The 22,096-nt window shown below is 40.1% G+C and overlaps 1 protein-coding gene across 1 annotated transcript in view; it reads right to left on the bottom strand.

Moving 5' to 3' along the window:
* syn3 (synapsin III) overlaps positions 1-22,096 on the bottom strand; it is a 179,021-nt gene that overhangs the window by 99,451 nt on the left and 57,474 nt on the right. Inside the window, exon 4 of the mRNA XM_033614580.2 lies at positions 2,976-3,067. Within this exon, the coding sequence (XP_033470471.2) occupies positions 2,976-3,067 (92 nt within the window). The remainder of the gene's footprint in view (positions 1-2,975; positions 3,068-22,096) is intronic.

Genomic DNA, 22,096 nt, shown 5'->3' with positions numbered 1-22,096 from the left:
CCACTGAAACCACAGAACTGTGAGAAAGTGTGCTGCTTCATGGAGCCAGCAGAGGAGATGTGATCAGAGAGCATGCCTGTGGACAGAGGGCAGAGGTCAGAGCTCTGAGAACAGCCAGAGGACACGTGGAGAAGCAGGAACCGGCTTTAAATATACAGTACTGTGTGAACGTGTGGGTGTGCATGTGAGCAGCGCTCCCGTGATCACACACATGGAAAAATGCAATCAGACAGAGCGCATTTAGTTTGTGCACGGGTCTTGTTTCTATTACAGCATTCTTGTGGCTGAGAATGAAAAACACTGCGGTCAGAGAAATAATTAGCTTTCACTGGCTTTAATCTATAACAAGGACAGATTTTAATCCCTTCACACTAGGGGGTATTTATCCAGAGAAACTTTCAGTGTCTCATTCAATGAGCTTCTCAAATCGCCAGTCTAACCACAAAGCTTTATTAGTCACCAACCAATCAGACTGCTAGCTAGAAACAACCGTTTCACGATTTGTAGGCAAGTTCAGAGTCACAAGCGACAAGCTAAACCGCAACAGTTTGGCAGTGAATGTCAGTGTTTGTGAACAAGGCAGCAGCCAGTACATCTGCAGCCAATTCGACTTCTTTATCATTACAGCAATATCACCACAAAAATACTCGACCCAAACAATAACCTCTGTGTCCGCTCCGACAACAGGATGCATTGTAACATCAGCCGTATTACAGCTCCTGCTCTGTGATTACTCGCACTTGATTTCACACTGCGCTGCACGGTGAGGCCGTTTCCGGGACAAATGCCACTTTCAACACCAATAAAGAAGTTATTTTGCAAAAGCTATGTGGAGTCGAGGCCAAAACACAGATTAGCTGATTATTGCCCAAGAAGGCTGGAATGAGGGCTGGTGGGCTGACACTGGATGGCATGCACTCTGTTAGCTGATGTAATGGACCAATCAGAGTGCAGAAGCATGGAGAGTAAGAAGCAGGGGACTGCTGGGAGTTTGCAGATATATAGTGTGTATAATCGTTCTTATAGCAGTGACCTCTGATGCCATGCTGGGTGAGGAAGACAAAGGCATAACATAACAACAAGACTATTATTCTCCAAGCTAATTGACTAGACACTAATGACTTCCATAAAATGATGCAGATAATTAACCCTTTAATGCACTAGTACAGCTGGGCAGGTAGCGTACAGACAGGTTTTAGAGCATTTTTGCTGAAAACAGCTGATGAGTGCTTTTAGAGAGAACCAAAAAAGTAAATTTGCAGGCTGGAAGACCAGAAAAAGGAGATAAAAGACCCTAAAACAGAGCTAAGAGAGAACTGTAGCCAGTTAATTACTCCGACTTTTTCACTATGAGCAGCCCTTTTAATATTACATGCAGTCATGAGACCCATTGTTAAAACAAAAACATTGGTCATAGCCTTTTTAAAGCCGCGTTGTACGTTTGTTTTGTTAACAGAAATCATTTTCACCTAACCTACACTCATAATGTAGGTTAAGCATGAAGTCATCTTTTCCATCCGGATCAGCTGATCATCAGTGATCTCCTTGAGTGCCAACTTTACAAAACAGAGCAGTCTATTCAAATACTCAGCTTCACGTGTCTCACTGCTGCTGCTACAGGAGCTGCTTACAAGATGAAGTTCTATTTTCCTATTTTTTTTTTTTTTATATCAGATGCATCCAAACAACCCAAATGCCTAAAAATAAAAAAAATGACTTGTGTTTTCCATTTGAGTGAGACAACTTATTCTTTGTTGTGGTTATTGGCATCAAGTCAGCCCAGAATAAATTACTGGCACAGTACGTGTCTGCAAACCATGAATGCATTACATCGGTACATTTCATACATGTCATATCAATGTTTCTAAAGTGATGTAGTATATAAGTTGACTTTATCATCGGACGGTTAAGAGGCGAGACGCCTGCCAAGCTGCAGAATACTGTCCAAGACCCATACACTGCAAAACCAGTTGTTTGTTAGTAAGTCATTGCTGTGTTTCCAGCAGCTTTTTAGGCAACAAACATAGGTGTTTTTTAGCTACCCTTTGCTGTGTTTCCTACGGGGATAGTGCCCCAAAAAGCATTTGTTTTTACCAGGACATTGCTGCATTTACAGCCATAATTGTGCAGCTACAAGCTGGAATTTTAAGCCAAAGCATGACCTTTGCCTTAACCATAACCAAGTAATTTTTATGCCTCAACCTGACCACATGTTAATCAATCAATCACTCAATTTTATTTATAAAGCCCAATATCACAAATCACAGTTTGCAGTTTTAACCACAGTGTTGCTGAAATGTAAAGAACTATTTCACCGTATCCGTTACATAATTATGTATAAATGTTACAAATCTGAGGTTTGCAGAAACCTACTATGTCAACATTTTTCCGGACAATTGGGTTGGTAAAGTACAAGCCATTGGCACCATTGTCAGCCGCACAACAGCAGTAATGAAGGGTTTTTGATTCAAAAACAATCTGATTTCTACACGGTGATGAGATGTATATGTGCACAGACTAGTTTAAGTTGCTTCCTAGTTACCACAAGAGCTAGAATTGCTACCAGTGACCTAATGGGAATTACTGATACTGTCATAGTGCTGATCAGATTGCTAAACCAAAACTCCTGGTAAAATGCATTTTAAACTATGGAGTAGAGCTAAAACAATGCTCAAAAGCACATAAACACTGTGATGAGGTGACAAGTTTAACTTGTTTAAAAACATGGTCACACAACTTTTTCCACCTGGGTTGAAACAGGGTAAGACATTTTTCTTTTTTGTTTTCCCATGGCGTAATCACATTACAGCCTTGATTTCTCTGAGTGCAAGCAATGTTATATATACACAGTCATGCACAATGCCACAGAGAGAAAAGAACAGGAGCCTTTGTGCAGGCTCACTGAGGCAGATTACAGATTGCGTGGGCAAATGCGTCAAAGGACTCGAGCTCTCTTTAGTCCTCGAGCATCTTACCTGACCACTCTGGTGCCACCTTTGTTGACCTGCATGTCCACCATACATCCCGAGGTGACGTAGGAGGCCAGGTTGATCTCTGAGAACTCCGCCTGAGGGACACAAAGAAAAAAGATTATATGGCACATCCCACAACAACATACTGTATAAGGTCAAGTTCATCGACAGTAATTGACCCTGACTCAGTACTCTGATGCACAAAAGGTCTTCCTGATAGGGATGTATTCATTTTAAAAAGTGAAAGTCAAAGTGTTCTCTTGCATCCTCTGTAACTTGACATCTCATACAGAGAAGAAGAAAACTACCTCTGACCGCCAAGACAGTACAGACAAGAGATTCTTTCAGGTTGACTTCATTTTACATTTCTGCATTTGCACAGCAGAGAGAAAAAAACAAGAGTCAGAGAGTTGGTGAGAGGAGGCAAATTGAGTTATCCCCGGTCTGTGGCCTCCCGGACAGTGAGAGCTTTGTGAAAGGCCGTAGCCTGGCTACCTAATGACTCAGTCAAACTCCCAGAAATACAAGAAAGGAGGGGCAACAGTCGACTTCTGGGAATGGACTTTCTAGATGGACAAGGACCAGATAGGAGCAATTTAATTGTCCTGCAAATGATCGTCACTAAAGTCCGAAAAAACCTACTGATGTTGATGCTCCTGACCAAATTAAGCATTCCTGAAATGAACAATTTTTCTGTCACAATAATGATGGTGGTTTGACTAAAGGTTTCTTACTCGATACTTTTACTGAATATTTTTTTTTAAAAAAACACCAAATGTACAACACTCAGTACAGAATAGACGCTCAGTGCCTCATCACACTACTGGCATTTGTAGCATAGAGTAAACATGCAGCACTCCCATGGCAAAGAGTTAAAAAAAATATGCTTTTCTTTTTGACAAGTTGAGGTGGAGCTGTCACTGCAGCTGCCATCTTCCACACATTGTTCTTCCGTGCATGTAGGCGTTCATCTTCCTCTTATGAAGAAGTGATTGTATTGTTAACTGCTCTGACAGGCACTGCTACACACAATTTACATCCTTTAACTATTCATTATATATTTGGCAATGGCACAGACAGAAAATTACCTTAAACACCTTAAAAGTAACCTGCAAATTCTAATAGTTGATAAAATATCCATGGTTGATCACAAACTAATGGCATATATTAATTGCAGATTACAACAGACCAAACACAGTGGTGATTTTTCCCTATTGGATAAAGTAAATGTCGTTTCTGTTGGAAATGTATTCCAGTTGCCTCCAGTAAAGGGGAGCAATTGTATGTTGACGATGTAGGTGTTAACCTGCGGTGTAACTAATTTAAAGATGATGAGTTACAGACTATAGTTAGGCAGAAAGATGATGTGTTTGCAGAGTTATTACACAGATTAAGGATGCATTCAGAAGGACTACCAATATAAGACAGTGACGAAGATTTGTTAAAGAGGTGTGAAACTGGTGAGACAGATTATCTCTGAGCATTTTTCCCACGAATGCTTGGCCATCAGCTCTATGCAGAGCCTACGCATGTGGCCTATGCCGTGTGAGCATTTATACTTGTGCAGTTGTGTGTCTGTGTCACTCTTCTGTTACGTGCTGTTAAGTGCTGTAATGTTTAGTTAATTCAAAACACACCCACAACACACATTAAACATGGCTAACAGACATAACACACACAAACACAAGTACACAAATCAGCTTCACTATAACTCGCAGCATTCACAGACAAACACTTGTCTTTATCTGGACACATTTTCGCCACATATACAACATGCTAATGTTATTAGCACAAGCCTATGGCATTTTACGTTCTATAAATTAGCCTAGCAGCTAGCGTGCTTTTCATCTACTCATATGAAGCTAGGAACAACAGCAACATTTAGGTAGGTAGGTAACGTTACAAAATTTGGTTCCATAAGGTTCACCGACAATACAACTTAATACTAAACACGTTTTCCAAACAAATACAACATGCTAACGTTATTAGCATATGCCTATGGCATTTTACATTGTATAAATTAGCCTGGCTACTTGCAAAGATTTCCTCTGCTCATTTGAAGCCAGGAAAAATCACACACAAGACTTTAAGTGCTATTTCTGGAGGCTTTATTGTCTTCACAATTTACTGTTTCTTATTTGTGAAATTAAAGTAAATCAAAGCTTTGTTTCCACTGAGGGAAATGGTTTCAGCTTATAAAAATAAACAGGGGGCCTCAACGCCACAACGTGTAGTTACATTTCTAGGGAGGTGCACATCAGGCTACAATGTAAGGTATGTCTACGTCGATGCAGAACCTACGCCGCAGGTACGGCGTCCATTTGACGCAGAGGTATAAATCCTGCTTTCGTCGTTGTATTCTGGATCAATTATTGAAATCGTCCAGAATATGTAGAAATAGATGCCCAGGATTTTGGACATAAAAAGAGGGGAACAGGGAAAGTTGAGCTAATGCACTGACAACATACTAAAGTGTAAAATACATGTTAAGCTGACAGCAGACTAGAACACTTGCTGGTGTATATACTGCCCCATCAGGTCTGGAGGAATTGCCTCACTGGTACCAACAGTACTGTAGAAAAAACAAGTACCATCACGTTTTCAGAATTTTGGTAACGACTTGGTATCAAGGTATTGGTCCTTGTGACATCCCTATAATTTATCACACAGGCATAACTATTGGCTACATGTCTACAATTTTGGCTACTAATATGTAATTATAGTTTTCTAAATGCTTAAGAAGCTGTTTTTGGCTATGGTTGTGGCTGTTGGGTCACATCCTACATTCCCTGGCAGGGTCCATCTCAGTGCTGCATCATACTAAACTCGAGGTACGGAAAGCCCTGGAAGGATGATAACAGCAGCCAATTGACCTCAGACATGAAACACTGCCATTTCTTAGTCTTCACATCACCTTTAGGTATGAGGAGTGACATTAATGTAGTGGATTTACTGGGCCATAAACAAGCCGCCTGCTGACTCTCTGTGGAAAAACAAAAATTCAATTTGATGTGACACGGCTGACTACCAAAGACAACACTAGAAAAAGAACATGGCTGCATTTCATTTGTCTGTGGATACTCTGACCCTGAGTCAGCAGTGGACCAGATTCAGTCACTAACTCTCTGTGAACACTGTGTGACGATGAAATGCTCCCCAAAGGAAAAAACATAATCAAATGAAAATGCCATTTATGAATGTGCCAAACTGAGACCAGGAATTCAGCTTTGAAAACACAAACCCAATGCGTGGACAGCCTGACCCAAAATTTGAGTAACTGCATCACTGTGTTTAATAATAAGACCTTAATACCATTTTCGAAATCAGCTTCTACAGCACATTTTAATTTCTAGCTTGACTTCAGCTTTTCACGCAACAGATGTGATTATATAAAGGAGATACGTTTATTTTATTTTGGGTGAAGAGAATCATTTCCCACGGACAAGGAGCAAATTTCCTTCTCAAAAGGATATACTGCATTTTGGAGTGGAGCCTTGCACACATGTACAGCACATGGCTAATGGCATATGGCAGTCAGCTAATCAAAGAAATAGGTTTGGGTCTGGAGGGCTGATGGATTCAATCCTGGACTGGCTAGGTACATAAATAAATAAATAAATAAATAAATAAATAAATAAAAGCCTAATTACACAGCATGAAACCCTTTGTAGATAGTTTGCATTTGTAACATTTGAATGAAGTTTCGGTGTAGACTCAAGAACTTTAAAAATGCTCAGTAACAATTTGATGTGATGGATCAACCTGGGGCTTTAAAAGTGCAACAGGTTTATGAATATTTTGTGATTTGCACAACAATCTTATAGATAGCACAATTTAACTTTTTTAGTTTAACTGTCACATGCCATATTTGAGTTTCTATATTGTCGGAGATGGACTGTTAATTCAGAGAGCTGTTGGAATATATTGCTTGGTTATTCAGAACACCGCATTTTTAGAGTGCAACTCTGAGCACAGACGGAGCAGCAGAACCCTAGGCGCTGTGAAAACTTAACTTAACCGATCACTGATCCATATAGAAACAGAACGCATCTCAAAGAACAACAGCGTTCCCATTTTAGTGTTGTCCTTCGTTTTTCCAATCTACTTCAGATGAAACCAGCTGCATTCCTATGGAAACCACGTACCCCACTGTCCATCGCTGGGTCTAACCTGTGTAATGGCAGCAACAGAAAGTTTGCTTTCACTCGCCTCTGCAGCAGCTGCTCCTCTAATCTCATCCAATTAATCTGATCTGATCAGGCCTGATTGATCCAACCACAAACTGATCAACTGATCCACCTCGCAACTCAAACTGCTACTGGCTGCAGTGTAGGTCATAAACCCAGCCGCTTTGTGGATGGGACATGGGCCAAGCAAAAAAGATCAAAGTAAGTGCTTTCTGTTATTTTAGGTAGATTTTTATCATGCTGATATATGTTCACGTGTTCATTTTTTTAATAAGCTTTCTCTAAATTAGTTATTGGATGCTCTTAAAAGGGGTTTTATATCATGACCGCAGGCCAAATCTGGTCCCCGAAAGGGTGCTGGGTGGCACCCTACAAGTTTCTATTTCACAATGAAAATAAATTGATTCACACTGACATTTTTGTGAACTTTTAATATAAATACAGTGACAGAATGCATAAAAAGCATAAAAATATAGCATGTTTATCAAAAAAAGTGCCAGGACAGGTTTCCTTGGACCCTCTAACAGAGTCCAGTCTATGCCCCAAATGTCCTGAATTCCTAGAAATGCCCCTGTGCACACCTGACCTGTGCAGTGCTGCTGCATCTGGCCCCTGGCCCCCTGCCATTTTGAAAAAGTGTCTCCTTGGCAAAGCAAGTAGCAAGTTGAGTATCCCTGATTGTGTGTTCACAATCAATAGCGCTGCTCATAATCATTCGGATGGCTGTATGGGCAGGTATTCAATTCTGGGGCTCTAGAACCACAGGCGAAGGACGACAGTGCCTGTATCCGGGATATTTTGGCTTCATTTTTATAAAGTGGGAAGAAGTGGAGATGCTTTGTCCATCTTTATAAATGGTCATTGTTCGAGACCAACAAAAGTAGGTGTTTTAAAACAAGAGGTCGGGACATGTCCAGCTGTGTTTACTGCCATCAAACGGGATAGTCTGAGGGTTTTTCTAACCCTCTAACCAAGTGTTTTTTAGTGCCTAAACATAACCACAAATGAACCATGGTATTGTCAAAATGTAAAGAAATACAAAGATCCAACATATCTGCTACATTTGAAACGGGGTGGCTGTGGTAGAGCGGCCGTATACTAATCAGAAGGTTGGTGGTTTGATCCCTGGACCCTGTAGTCCACAGGAAGTGGACTGACTTGAGCAATATGCTGAACCCCAAATGTGCATGTGAATGTTCATCTGACGAGCAGGTGGCACCTGGTAATGCAATGTGTGTGAATGGGTGAATTGTGCTCGTAGTGGTTACTGAGACTAGAAAAGCACAACATAAATACAGTTCATTTGCCACATGAAATGTACAAATGTAACAAATCAGTGGTTTGCAGAACATCACCAGACAGGCAGTATAACACGTCTCATTTAGATCAGCCTTCAACAACGCCAACATGAACGGGGATGGAAGCAAATCCTCCAGCTGACCTTCCACTCAACCCAGCTCCTGCTAATTTGCATAGCAAGTTAAGTCAATTGTTATCTACACATTCTCACACTGTGATCATCATTGAGACTTTAAGCCTGCTTTACATGGGCTTTCATCTACATAAAAAGGAAATATTATCAGCAATATTCTCTCAGAGATAATTTTCCTTTCATCCAGCGCTGTGGCCCGTATAAACTCTGTATGGGGGAGTGAGTTGCTTTTGAAAAGAATGTGCCAACGTAACGAAATGGGGGTTTTTTTTGCCAAGAGAGAGGGAGAGAGAAAAAAACACCCACCTCTTTTATTTATTGTGTTGCACTCTCAGAGGAGGAGCAGGGGGTGAGTAAATGCCGTAATCTTATTTAGGGGACAACGAGGCGCCACTCACACTCAATGTGCCTCAAGGACGTGCACTTGGCTCCCTTCCTTTTCTAGGCTCTTCTCTACTGATAGCCGCCTCTGAAAGAAACATCTGTGTGCTCAGCAGCACATGCCGCTGCTAAAAAAGACTGCACGCTCACATGCACATGCACACCTCCTAAACAAATCCCATCCCAAACACAGGGGCCTACGTTTGACTTTTGCTGCAACCTGATAAAGCCAGAGAGTGGGCAACATTCTGGCGAGGGCAGTGCATTCCACGTCATCTCTGATTGGCTGGTTCTGGGCAAGAGGAGTGTTAACAACCACTGTCATTGGGCAGTAATGGATGAAGTGGCTGGTGCGGGGCACAGGCCCAGAAGCCAGGACAGGAGGCTTTTCACAGCGCCATGGTTACCATCACGGTAACACATTCAGACACTTGTCTTGGAGCAGCTCTTGCCCTGGGAAAGGAAAACAGGAAGTGATACATGGGGCAACTGTCCCCAGAGCTGATTCTTCTCATCTGTTGACCTGCATTCAGGCTGAATTAAGAATAGTGTTCAGCTAATCTGTTAGGAGGAACAGAATTACAGAGGACAGTATGGCTACGATTAGGTTCAACTATGTCTCAAGCTGAATTTTCCTCAGGCTTCTTTTTCTGTTGTTTGAGTTTCTGCCAGCTAAAGTCGCTCCCACTGCTCACTGATAGCTAACTCGTTTATTTACAGTAATCCAAGCAAACTATAAATGTAAAACACATTTCTTTCTTTCTCTCTGGCACAGGAGGACAGCTAATGGAAAAGCTTCTAGGCTGGATCACTGTTGTGTTTTTATTTTATATTTTATCCATATGAAAATGGAACTTTAATCAAGACAATGCTCTCCTTGAATTAAAAATATCTCATACCTGACAAAAGTGCTCTAGTGTGAGGCACCAGTTTAGCTTCACCGCAACAATTTACAAGCGAGTCTCATTTGTTCCTGCAGTGCTATGTGCACTCTGTCCTGACTGCCAAGCCATGTGAACCTGCGGACAGTACAGTAAACACCACTTGACGGCAGCTCATCTGGAATCTTTGTGAGTATTTTTAGATTTGAACTAACCCGTGTCACTGAGGTTCAGGTGGTTAAGGTGCCTTTTGTTTGGCCACAAGTCAAACTGTAGACAGGATCTCATGTCCTTTGGCAGAAAAACAACTTGGATGGACCGGTCAAACTGCACGTCAGCTACAATCTGAAACGTCTTTTGGAAAGCTTAACTAGAAAAACAAAATGCTCTGAAGAAAGCTGAAAATTGCAGGTGCAAAAACTGTCAACAGGTTAAAACAGAGGTTTAAATACTTACTACTCAAAGGTCCGTATCTGATTTTCATTCAAGGTCAGATGTCCTGAACAATTGGTGATAACGAAATAACATTTAATCAACTTACTTATATCTTTTAAGCCACATAAATTCAAGTTTGACTGCTGTGTTGTTGCTGCCATGCCACAACACATTCTGCAGCAGGTATTCACGATGAAAACAATGTCAGTGATAGGAAAATAAGGCACTTAAATACCACATTCATTCAGGATTATTGTGAATGAGCTACACTGTATGTTCAACGTCACTACCAATTAACTGATCAACAGAAAGTTTATTTCAAAAAAGAAAACGTTACACTTCATAATTTATCCGGTTGTGGACCTTGCGCCGTACTTCAAAGACGCCTGGTTTAACATATGAATTGACTGAATGTGAAATATAAAGAGTTGAAGCGTCAGTTTAAGTAGAAGCACTTAAATAGGATAAGATGTCAGTTGAAGTGTAAGCACTGAAAGGAGCTAAGGTTTCAGATGAAGTCTTAAAGCTCAAAGTAGCTGTAATTAGTGGTGTACTGACTGAAAGACTTTTCACTTTTATTTTTAAAGAGATGTTTCACTGCTGCCTGGAAAGATGGTCTTTTCATAAACCTGGGCTGTCTATGCAGTAGAGAGATGCAAATGCCTGTGAAATTGGTGCTACGTGATCAGAGAAAACAGAGAAAAAGGGTTGTGGCATTTAGTTTTGCCCAAGAGCGAGAAAACCTACAACAACCAGACTGCACTGCACTACAACGGTCCAATAAATGCTTCCCCTAGTGGGTGACACATTGCGAATTAGTCCGTTCGACAAAATGACAGCCGGCTGGTAACAAACAATCTTGAATAACAAGTAAAGAGTGAGCTAAAACAAGTTTCTGAAAACATCTGAGGTGAGAAATCGGCAACGCAGTATCTTCTTCCATATTTGATCAGCACTGCTTGGTTTTAACGTTTGACCTACGTTTTTTCAGCCTTTGTTTTAATAGTACAGGAAAACAGAACGCTTCCTGTTCACAAATTCTCGTATTATTGTGTCTGTGGTGGCAGGCATACGAAAATGTGGAAGTACAATCTGTACTCCAAGTAACAGCCCTGGAGCCAGCAGAAGCTGAGAGGTAAGCATGGAGACCTGGGTGCTGGTAAGATGGATTCAAAATGGATTGGGGGTTTATAGGGCTGCCCCCTTATAGTCGACCAAATGTTAGTCAGCCACAAAGGTCATTAGTTGGCAAGATTTCAGTGGTCGCTAAGTCGCAGAAAAACAAAACAAACATATGACTGGACTATGTGGGAATTTAATTTGAAAGGACAGACACAGGAAGTGGCCACGCTCAGCAGTCAGACAGGAGTGAGGATAATTTCCAGGGCTGGTACCTGTGGTTATTCCACAGGCTAGTTAATAACATGTCGGGCAGGAAATCCAAAGTGTGGGATCATTTTGAGAAGGTGAAGGACGAACCCAAGGTGATATGTAAACTCATCTTCATTGGTCGACTACAAACATGACGTATCATCTGAAACATGGAAGTAACTACATGCCCATTAGCCCACAGCGTCATTAACAGGCGGCTCGCTCAGTGTGTGACGTGCACTTGTAGATAAAATATAGGCCTATATTAATGAAGGTTAATTAGTACGGTTTTGTATTTCTCTGCAATGTAGCACAGAAAACAAATGTTATACTATGGACATTGTGAGCAGATATACTGTAAATTAATTGTAGAAAACGCTAAAAAGATTAAACATTGAAAATGATCCATACTTCATTGTGATTTATGGTGTGTATGGAAAAGAGCACTTGAACACAATGTATTATGTTATTATTAGGACTTCTAATTATAGAAGCAGGTAATATGAGGAGCCAATGAATGCAGAATAAGAAAAAAGATGTTCACATTACTGTTTAAATGCATATCAAAGCCATAATTAACCTCACGAGCTTTAACTGTTCCTCTCCACAAATGCCTATTATATTCCTTTTAACACTGACCTTGTTCCACTGATATTTGTTCTTTTTTTATTTTTGGTCCCAAGTGGAAGACCAAAGTGGGAAAGCTGTTGATAAAATCGTTGTAGCCCAGATGGAGCCTCTTTTTGTGTGGTTTCCTCTCATCTGAAAATAGATGTTTTTCAGAGTGCTTCTTTTATTGCCTCACCTCTTTAGTTTCAATGGAGGAAACCTTGACCAACCTGGCAGACCTGGATGAACTACAACTTTAAATAGAAAATCTTGCAAAGAAGTAGTTGTTACATTAGTCTTGTATTATGTGCTTAGGGTCTTTACACACCAGGGATGTTATAAATAAACGGCACAAAAATGTAAAATACTTGCCAGAAAATACTCTGTGTCAAAACTATTTGCATTGTCAGTGATGCAAATATGCAACAGTTGCAACACTTGAATAACGGTGTGTTCAGGCAGATATGTGGAAAATGATGTGTTTATTGAACATTTAAGGATGTAAACATGTTCCAGTAGACACCCAAAACAAAAGTATAGACCTAAAAAAATTAGCGAAATATGGGGAGTTTGCCAGAATGAAAATATCTTTGTAAACATTGTATAGTTCTCACTGTCTTTTAGTTCAGTCGTTTCTTTACTTTATAGAGTGTGCCAGGGCTGACGTCAAAACCCGGAAGTTTAGCATTGCGCTGGTTCCTGGAAGAGAAAGTGAATGTGATTTTTGCATTGCGTTTTGGATTATGTCAGAAAATTAGCTCTGTGGCTAACACAAGTTTATGATACTTACAGGTTTTGTTCAGCGAGATAATCTTCACATATGAACACCTTTCATACCGCTTTTGAAGCTTAAATGCGATCACCAGAAGTAAGAAGCTAACGTTAGGCTTTAATGGACTACATGACTACTCGACGTTCGCATGACTCTTGACGTCACTGCCACTAAGCTTTCAACTGATTTTGGATGCTTTATTTTAAAAACATTGTATAATGGGGAAATCAGACTGTTTAAGCTAAATAAGAAGCTGTAAAGGCGGACTGCCAGAACTCTCGCATGTTCGGGGGTGATTACGTTTAATGTCCCTGACAGGGTTTGTAGTCGTATTGAGCATCTTGTTAGCAACCGCCTTTTTTACAACACGTAAAAGCTTCAAAATTCACAAGTAGGGTATTTACTGACGTGTTTTATGTCATAGAACAAAACCTGAAACTCACTTACGCTTTTGTTAACCACAGACCTTATTTGAGGCATTTTACCAAAATCCCATTCAAAAAACGTATTGACTTTTAGACAAGAGAACCGGAAGTGCTAAAAGCGCTAATGGAGTTCTGGGTTTACTGGTACACTCTATTACCATCTCTAGTTGTGAATGGCGTATTAAAAACACCATTAAAGTGTTAAGGCAATAAATAACTATATTTATTTTACTAGCTCTGTAAGAAAAAGTCAAGCTTAAAGTTTCAGGATTATATCTGAGTTAACTGCTGTTCTTTATTGTTTTATATTTAGTTTATTTAAAGTACATTGTAATCAATAGCTACAGTTTGTTATAACAGTGTAACTGCTGAGGTATAGCAGATGTAAATGTGTATGGTTACTTTAATCTTAAATGTAAGTAACTCCAAATTCAAAGTACCTTTACCTCCAAACTGTATTCAGCTAAAGTGCTTCAGTAATGTTTATTTACTGTAGACTTGTGTTGTCCTGTTAAACTGCAGTTCACAACTTCATGTTCCTCTAAACAGAAAATGTCAGTCCAACCTGATCTCACAGAAATACGTGAAATGACCATGACCTCTTAAGACCACATTCCGTGGTGGCAGCACGTAACGAAAACAATGCCAATGGTGGACACACGGATTCCCTGATTCAATCACGTCACGTCAACCTCGTTTTCCTCAATGATATCTTTAACATTCCTGTATACACACAAAACGCGGAAGTGTTCTTGATATTAAAACGGCAAATATATTCCTCTGTTATGATTTCCCACCAATAATAATAATAATAATAATAATAATAATAATGATAATAATGTGATAGTTTGGCTGTACTAGATATTTGTTATAGCCTATTCAAATATTCAGTCCCAAAAACGCCGTTTCTAGAGAACTTGCTAAAATATCTGAAATTAACCATCATGCCTACTTTTTCTTTCATCTAGGTGCAGTGTCATTACTAGTTCAGCTGTACTAGACATTTGATATATTCAGTAGATGTATCTTTTTACGACTATTTTACAACAAGCCACAAAAAACCTACCGTCCCAAAAACGCCGTTTTTAGAGTACGATCTAAAATAACTACGATTAGCCAACATCCTTGCTTTTTTTCTTAACATAGTTCATCTAGGTGCAGTGTAATAACTACTTCGGCTTTACGAGATATTAGATTTATTCAGTAGATCTATCTTTTTACGACCCTATTTTACAGCAAGCCGCAAACAAACCTACCGTCCCAAAAACGCCGTTTCTAGCGTATTAGCTAAAATATCGAAAATTAGCCGACATCTTTACTTTTTTCTTAACATAGTTCATCTAGGTGCAGTGTAATAACTAGTTCGGCTTTACTAGATATTAGATATATTCAGATAGATACGACCCTATTTAGAGCCCTACTTTGCAAATCAGAAGAACTACAACTATGTTACGGATATGTATCAAGCTGCATGGTGCGGTCCCAGGGAATTGTAGTTTTTAAAGAATCTAAGTGTTTTTCCTAGATTTGGAAGTTGTAAACACTGAATTGAGATTATACTGTGGACTTTAAGGGGATGGTAAACACACTTGTGTAATTAGATTTTAAATATCTCATTTCTAAATGGGTGGAAATTAATTTTGTCCATATTTTACCCATATCTGACAGCACCCTCAGTTGTTGACTACACTCACATGATAGCTGAGGTCAAGAGCTCTCTATAACAGTTGGTCCCATGTCTGTACCCCCTTTTGTTGCTGAGTTATAAGCCCTCAAACATGCACTGAGGTCAAGGTTCAAAGGTGAATGGCTGAAAGCAGGAGCCATGTAGAATCATCATACATAGACATATGTTACTCTCCAGGTTGAGACCTTTCCAATGATGTATTTGGTTTAGCTCTACGACAAAGTTTTGATTTTTTCTTTTTTTTTTGGACACAAGCCATGCCAGGTCTAGTTTCAGAGAGCACTTTGAAGGCCCAGTGTATAAAATGATTTTTATTTGTTTCTTTGCTTGTTTTTTTTTTATCTTTTTTACTGTAGATAGTTACTAAAATGAGTCATCCTCAGATAATACAATACTACTAAAAAGTAAACCAATAATAACAATAATGAAATAAGCAAAAATAATATTAAAATCATATTGAAATTTTAAAATCTATTTACTATCTATTTGGAATGGTAGCCTAATAGATAACTTAGATACTATTTATTATTGTTTAGACACTTTATGATTGCTTAGATACTATTTAGCCTCTTATTGTATTTACTTTTAGCATGTTCTACTTTTGAGTAATTTCCGAGAAGTTATGATAAAATAAAAAAAAATATTCCAGACTATAGAATAGGAGACAATCTCTCCAATGTCTCATGTCAATTAATTAACACTATTTGTCGGCTTTTTATAATGCCTTTTTTTTTTGTTTTTGTTTTTGTTTTGTTTTTTGCTGCTGTCTCCAGTTGAGAGTGGTGATTTGCTAAATACATTCTACAATAATAATTAGATTAACATTTGTCTATAATATTGTTGGCTATATTACGCATTTTAATTAAAAAAAAACAGAAGAATGAAAGAAATAAACACAGAAATAATTACTGGAAACTTTTTTTTAATTAATACTCCTCTCTGACTGACACACACACACACACACACACACACACACACACACACACACACACACACATTGAACACGCGATTGAATGAATGAATGAATGAATGAATGAATGAACATTGGAAGTGGTTCAGCCACAGTCCCGCCGGCTGGCGCGGTCACATTGAGATTACATTTGTTTTTTTTACAAAATGTTTTTTATTGACTGTATGAATGGTTTCGTTTTCAAATAAATATTTGGAAACGAAAATATGCTTTGGTGTACTTTTACAGAGTTTTGCAATATGTATATAGCCTATAGGTTTATAAAAGCCTTTACTGGGGAATAAGAAAGTGCAAAATATTGTCTGGCAAGTGATAAACTGACACAAAGTTATATGAGGTAAAGCTAATCAGTCCTGTGTACAAATGATAAGAGAGAACAGACTGTAGTGATTTGATTTGTGGCTGCAGGGCAGATACTTTTTTTGTTAACTACCTCTGAATTTGAGTAACTCTTGATAAGCTCAGTTGAATCACATACTGGTGCAATTGAGAGGCCTGAAGTACAGTGGACCATTCATGTGCACCCCGGGCAAGTATTTGCTGCTAATCACTACCACCTTGGACAACAGTGAAATAATTCATTGAGGCACTAAATGTTGAAATTCAAGACAGATGCTAAATGCAGCAGGGCAACAGAAGGCATGAGGGCAGCTGGATCAGTCAAATGTCTGCTAGCCAGCACAAAACCAAATCATCCGTATTGAGCAAGTTCAACCCAGATGCCCCATGTCATGTGCAAATACCAGCCAAAAAAGGGTACAGATAATATACAGCCAACTGCCTGTGAGCTGCCATGACTGCAGCAGAAAGGAGCGTGGACAGCGCTGAGGTCATATGCCTGCTGAGCAGATGTTGCCCTGCCCGACCCAAACCACACATGGTCCGGCAACCCTGAAGAACCGCCCCTTGTTCCTCCACAAACAACAGAGCCCTTCAAATTTAACTGCCTAATTTGTCCAATTGTGTAAATTGCAGTGTTTATGACTTTGCAGGGATTTGTGGGTAGCAAACAGGCAGCCTGTTTGGCAGCTTTTTGCAGGGTGTCATCATGTCTGTGATCAATTTTGACTGCAGCTGGGGAACATTCACTCACGATGGACTGCTATCATTTTTAAAGTGCCAAACATCACCAGCAGGAGCACTTTTAGAACACTAGATCTCGGCTCAAGTTTGGTGCTGCCACCATGTTACACACATGATACTTTAAAGGCATACAAAAGGCAATGTGGGTGATACCGAATCCCCTGAGCTCCAAAAATCTCTGGAAAACACCAGTATTCTGATTGAATAGTGGTGCAATTCCTGAGATCTCTGTACCCAAGCGTAAAGTGGCAAGCATACATGTCCAGATAACAAATCGGTGGAGTCAGTGGACCTAATTATCTTCAGCCACCTACTGTGAGATAAAGCTCCCCTAGGAAATAAAGAAAATAACACAAGAAATAACACCAGTGGGTCAGAAGCAGGGGTCAACCTTTAAAGTGAGACTGAAACTGTTGAAAGGAAAAACAGGACAATTTTCCTCTTGCGCTTAAGGGTTGAATGCTTAAACAATAAAATGCACATTAGCTTACCTCAAGAAACTCAGTGGGGGCTAATGTTAGCTAATGTTAGCAATCTTGAGTTCAATAATGGTATACCAGACAGACATTACTGACCTGACGTCAATGGCTTTATAACTCTTTCAGCTCATGCTACTGTTACAGAAGGTTTTGAAAAACTTTGTATAGGTTTATTCAGATATTTCTATACTTACACTTACTATTTTGAGAGCATTCACACTGAAAAGTACAGCAAAATGCAGTGTACTATGTGTACCAGGATAGTGCACTCATAGAGACAGATTTACACTTGTGCATCAGCTCTATGCAGAGCCTATGCTGTAGCCTACGCACACGGCCTACACGGTGAGCATTTACACTTGTGCGGTGGGGTGTCTGTCACTCTGCAGTTACACCTTCAACACACCAGTTGGCGACGGGGTTTCTATGAAATGCTGTAAAGTCTAGTTGAGCCAAAACACACCCAAAACACACATTAAACATGGCTTAGTAGCCACAATTTCATACACAAGTGCATAAATCGGCTTCATTTTCCCCACATCAGAGTCAGGATGTAGCATTCAAGCTCCTTTAATTATTGCCGACTCAACTTTGTGAACACGGAGTGAAACAGAAATAACATAAAATATATTGTAATTACTGAAAGGTCTATACAAAGGGAAGGCATCTGCACAGGCATGGCTAGCTTAGCATAATTAGTATTATTAGCTGTTAGCATGGTGAAATCACAGTTAAGACAATTTAGAGAATAGACCAAAAAGGAAACCAAGAGATACCACAGGAGGATTATTTTCCCAGTATATATTAAGTGGTTCACAGCATGAGAGCTAAATGCTTAACAGTGACAAATCAACATGGCTGAATTAAACACATGGTTACAAACAAACTCAAAATACACTTCCTCCAACAATGAACTCAAAAAGGTCACAAATACTGGTTGCTGAGATGGTAACAAAGGGATTCGAGCTTAGAGTCAGTGCTTTCCGAGGCGAAACAAAAGATCGCAGCAGACAACCCTCGGATGGCTAGAATGGTATGATACTGAGGCCTGAGGCCTACCTAGGCTTTATAACTTTCCAAGGCTATTCAAGAGAAGGCTGAGACACGGGGTCAAACATGGGGGGACTGCACATGCGCAGTGTAACTTGAGCTGCGATGCTGGAGGGTGACAGCAGGGGCGCTGGATAAAAAGCGCAGGATCCACTCAGGCGATCAAGGAGTGTGCTTGGTGCGGTCTGCTTGGACTTTTGGTCGGCAGCTGCCTGAAGTTGTCGGAATTGCATCTCTGTCATTCTCACCCACAACGCAGGCCACCAGTGACAGTTCAGTAATAAGCTGTGAAAATGACATGCATGCACATCCCCTTTATTCCGCGGTCTCACGCCATCTACTGAGCCTTTGAGGAAGTGCAGACCAGATTTTACTGCGCATGTGCAATCCCCCCATGTTTGACCCCATGTCTCAGCCTTCTCTTGAATAGCCTTGACAACTTTCTGTGGGTAGGACTTCCTGTCGATGGGACTTCCTGTTGGGAAGTCTGCGCAATTCAATAAACTGCCAAAGAGGGTGCCAAAAAGAAGGAAATGCCTGAATGGCAGAACATTGATACTTTCCTTTTTGTTTTCGTTAAAGTGCAACTTGCAGGTTAAATTTTTTTTAACTATATACATAACCTTGTCTGAAAATTACCATATGATAAGTTTCTACATCATTTTCTTACACATTTATTCACAATGGTCTCCAACCTGCAAGCTGGGCTTTAAGGTTCATCTGGTTCCTTATCAGTTTTTGCACTTTTGTTAGTAATGTTAATGGCTTAGTCTAACTTATCATGCCACAGTCAAACAACTTGCTTCCCCATTGTCTCTTAAAAAAAGATGCACATGTACATACAAATAAACACACCAACATACAAGCAGCATTGTCACATGGAACATTGTCTGCTTCGGTTCTGACTGTAACAGCAACGTTTATATATCGCTGGTGCTAGAAATATTCCATGTGCTCTTCCTAATTTTTTGTTAAAAATTGGTTGGTCAACTTCTGGGTCCGTTACATGATGCCACTGGGCCCAAAGACTTACACTGGGAGAGAGACATCTTTACATCGGCTGAGCCAAGAAATGACCTGTTTCACTATCAGGATTTGATCCATTTGGTCTGATAAGACTTCAAAAGTCTTGAAGGGCAGCATGATTGAATTGTTTTATCCCCATACAAGTTAGCGGAGGGCTAAACCAGAAGTTAGCCGACAGCTGACAAAGTGGGTCCCATAATGCCAAAGATCCTGGTAATTATATTTCCAGGGAAACTTTTTTGACCTCCACCACTAAGCAGCCTTCAAAGGAATAAGCAGGGTTTCACCTCCAATACTTATTCAGTTTTCTTTATACATCTATGCTGTAGACTAGGATTATGACAACATGTCAAAAAACAGGTACACACCAGAAAGAAAAAACTCTTTGACAGTATATTTTTTCTTTTTGACTTATTTTTATCGTTTTACTGGACATCACGTTTCAAGTGAGTCACAGGCTCATGATATGTGAGCACTGACCTGATGTAACTGCGCAATAACTCTCCTGTTAAACCCCGAGGGATTAACCGACAGAGTGAAAGAAGTTAATGCACAACTCCCTGCTCTGTTCATGTGAAGAGTCATAGACATTTATGTATCTGGCTCAGAAGTTACAAATCAGCGAGGACCTCTCCACATTGCTGGCTGTGTTTTTCATTTGGAATCAAAAGAAAGTATGCTGTTATCCTAACCTGGCTGTGAGGATCACTCTGCATGTTTTTGGCATTAAGAACTACTACTGAAAACATTTCATCAGTTGGCAAAAAAGCGATGGCTTCAAGCCTGTTTTTATTAGTCACTTAGGAGCACAAAGCACCCCCACCGGCGCTCCCATGAGCATCTGCTCAGTGGATAAAAAGAGTAACCCGGTGGACACAAGACCTCAGACGTCTGCCAAATGTAACTTCAAAGTGGGTCATGTAAATGAGAGGGAACGATCAACAACAATGGGCTCACAAATCTGCTGTGGGGCAGTGGCTGGGGAAGATACAGGTGGCAGGGCAGCCTTAATGAGAGATGGTACATGGAAGAATCAAAGCCGCTCTCTTTTTCTCTTTCACACAGATTGGCATCAGGCCTCCCCACTGCAGCATCACATGCTGCACTGTGAGTCTGTGCTGGAGTCTAAAGATGGTACCTTATATGGCAGCAAGTAAGCCAGGGAAGAGTTATGTTGGTTTGGAGCTTGTGAGCAGTGGTTCAGAGAGCTTTAACAGCCTGAATATGAGAGGAGACGGAGAGCATAAGTTGGACAAGGTCACAGTCCATCCAGCTGAGATGGAAATGATCTCAATATGATATAACTTTATGATAGTTATATAATATTCAAATAAGAAAAACATTTACTAGGGCTGCACAACATATCATTTCAGCATTGACATTGCAATGTGCAAATGCACAGTAGTTTGACACATTAATTCAAACATGTCATGCTACAACTGTTCAGCTGCTTGATTCAAAAGAAACGGTTCTCATTTTCCATGACTAACACTACCAGCTAAACCTTCCCCATTGAGACAGGTTAGGTGTGTATGTGATGTAGTCTGATGGCATTTCTTATGGGAAAACAGACTCTCCTGTGCACGTATAGAAAAGTACCATAACCAGGCCAGCAATTGCCACAAACACAGTGAAGCGTGTGCTTTTCTGCAGCTACAGTAGTGAACAGAAAGTTTCTAGATAAGCTCAGGTTCCAGTATAACGAGTGCAAAAAGGGCCATGTTTTCAGGTTGACGCCCAGACGAAATAAAGCATCTGTTTAATGCAATGTTACCATGACGTCCCGTGACCCTTCTTTACCATAGGGCTGCTGCCAGATCATAAAAGCCAGTTACCAGTAGGAGTGTAAATCACCAGTTTCATCACGATACAATATAATATCGATTATTTGGACAACAATCCGATATTTGCCAATGTTACAAAGTCTGCCAAGATACGATTACGATTTGATGCAATTTAAAGGCCTGCGAACGATATGAGACGATATTACATGCATATATGACACAATCTGTTACAGAAGAAGCTGCCGCCTCTTATTTTATACTTTTGGCCACAATAAAGGTCATAGTAAGAGATTTTTAAGCTCATATTGTGACGTATGTCTCTCCTTTATCATGAACCGTAACTCAGCTAGCAAAAAAACTTCAATCTGCGTGCAGGACCGAAGCTTACAAATGAATCTTTATTAACAACTGTCAGTAGCTAAAACAGCCCGCAGCACACAAAGGACTGTTTCATTGTCTTTTTTTAATGTTCTGTGAGAGCACTCAGGTCGTAGCTTGACAATCTGACCACACAGTCCCCCAATCCCAAATGGATCCCTTACAGACGCATTG

This window comes from Epinephelus lanceolatus, chromosome 23 (assembly GCF_041903045.1).
Source record: "Epinephelus lanceolatus isolate andai-2023 chromosome 23, ASM4190304v1, whole genome shotgun sequence".
Taxonomy (NCBI): domain Eukaryota; kingdom Metazoa; phylum Chordata; class Actinopteri; order Perciformes; family Serranidae; genus Epinephelus; species Epinephelus lanceolatus.
Note: the sequence above shows the minus strand (reverse complement) of the source record. Positions and strands in the feature narration are given on the sequence as shown.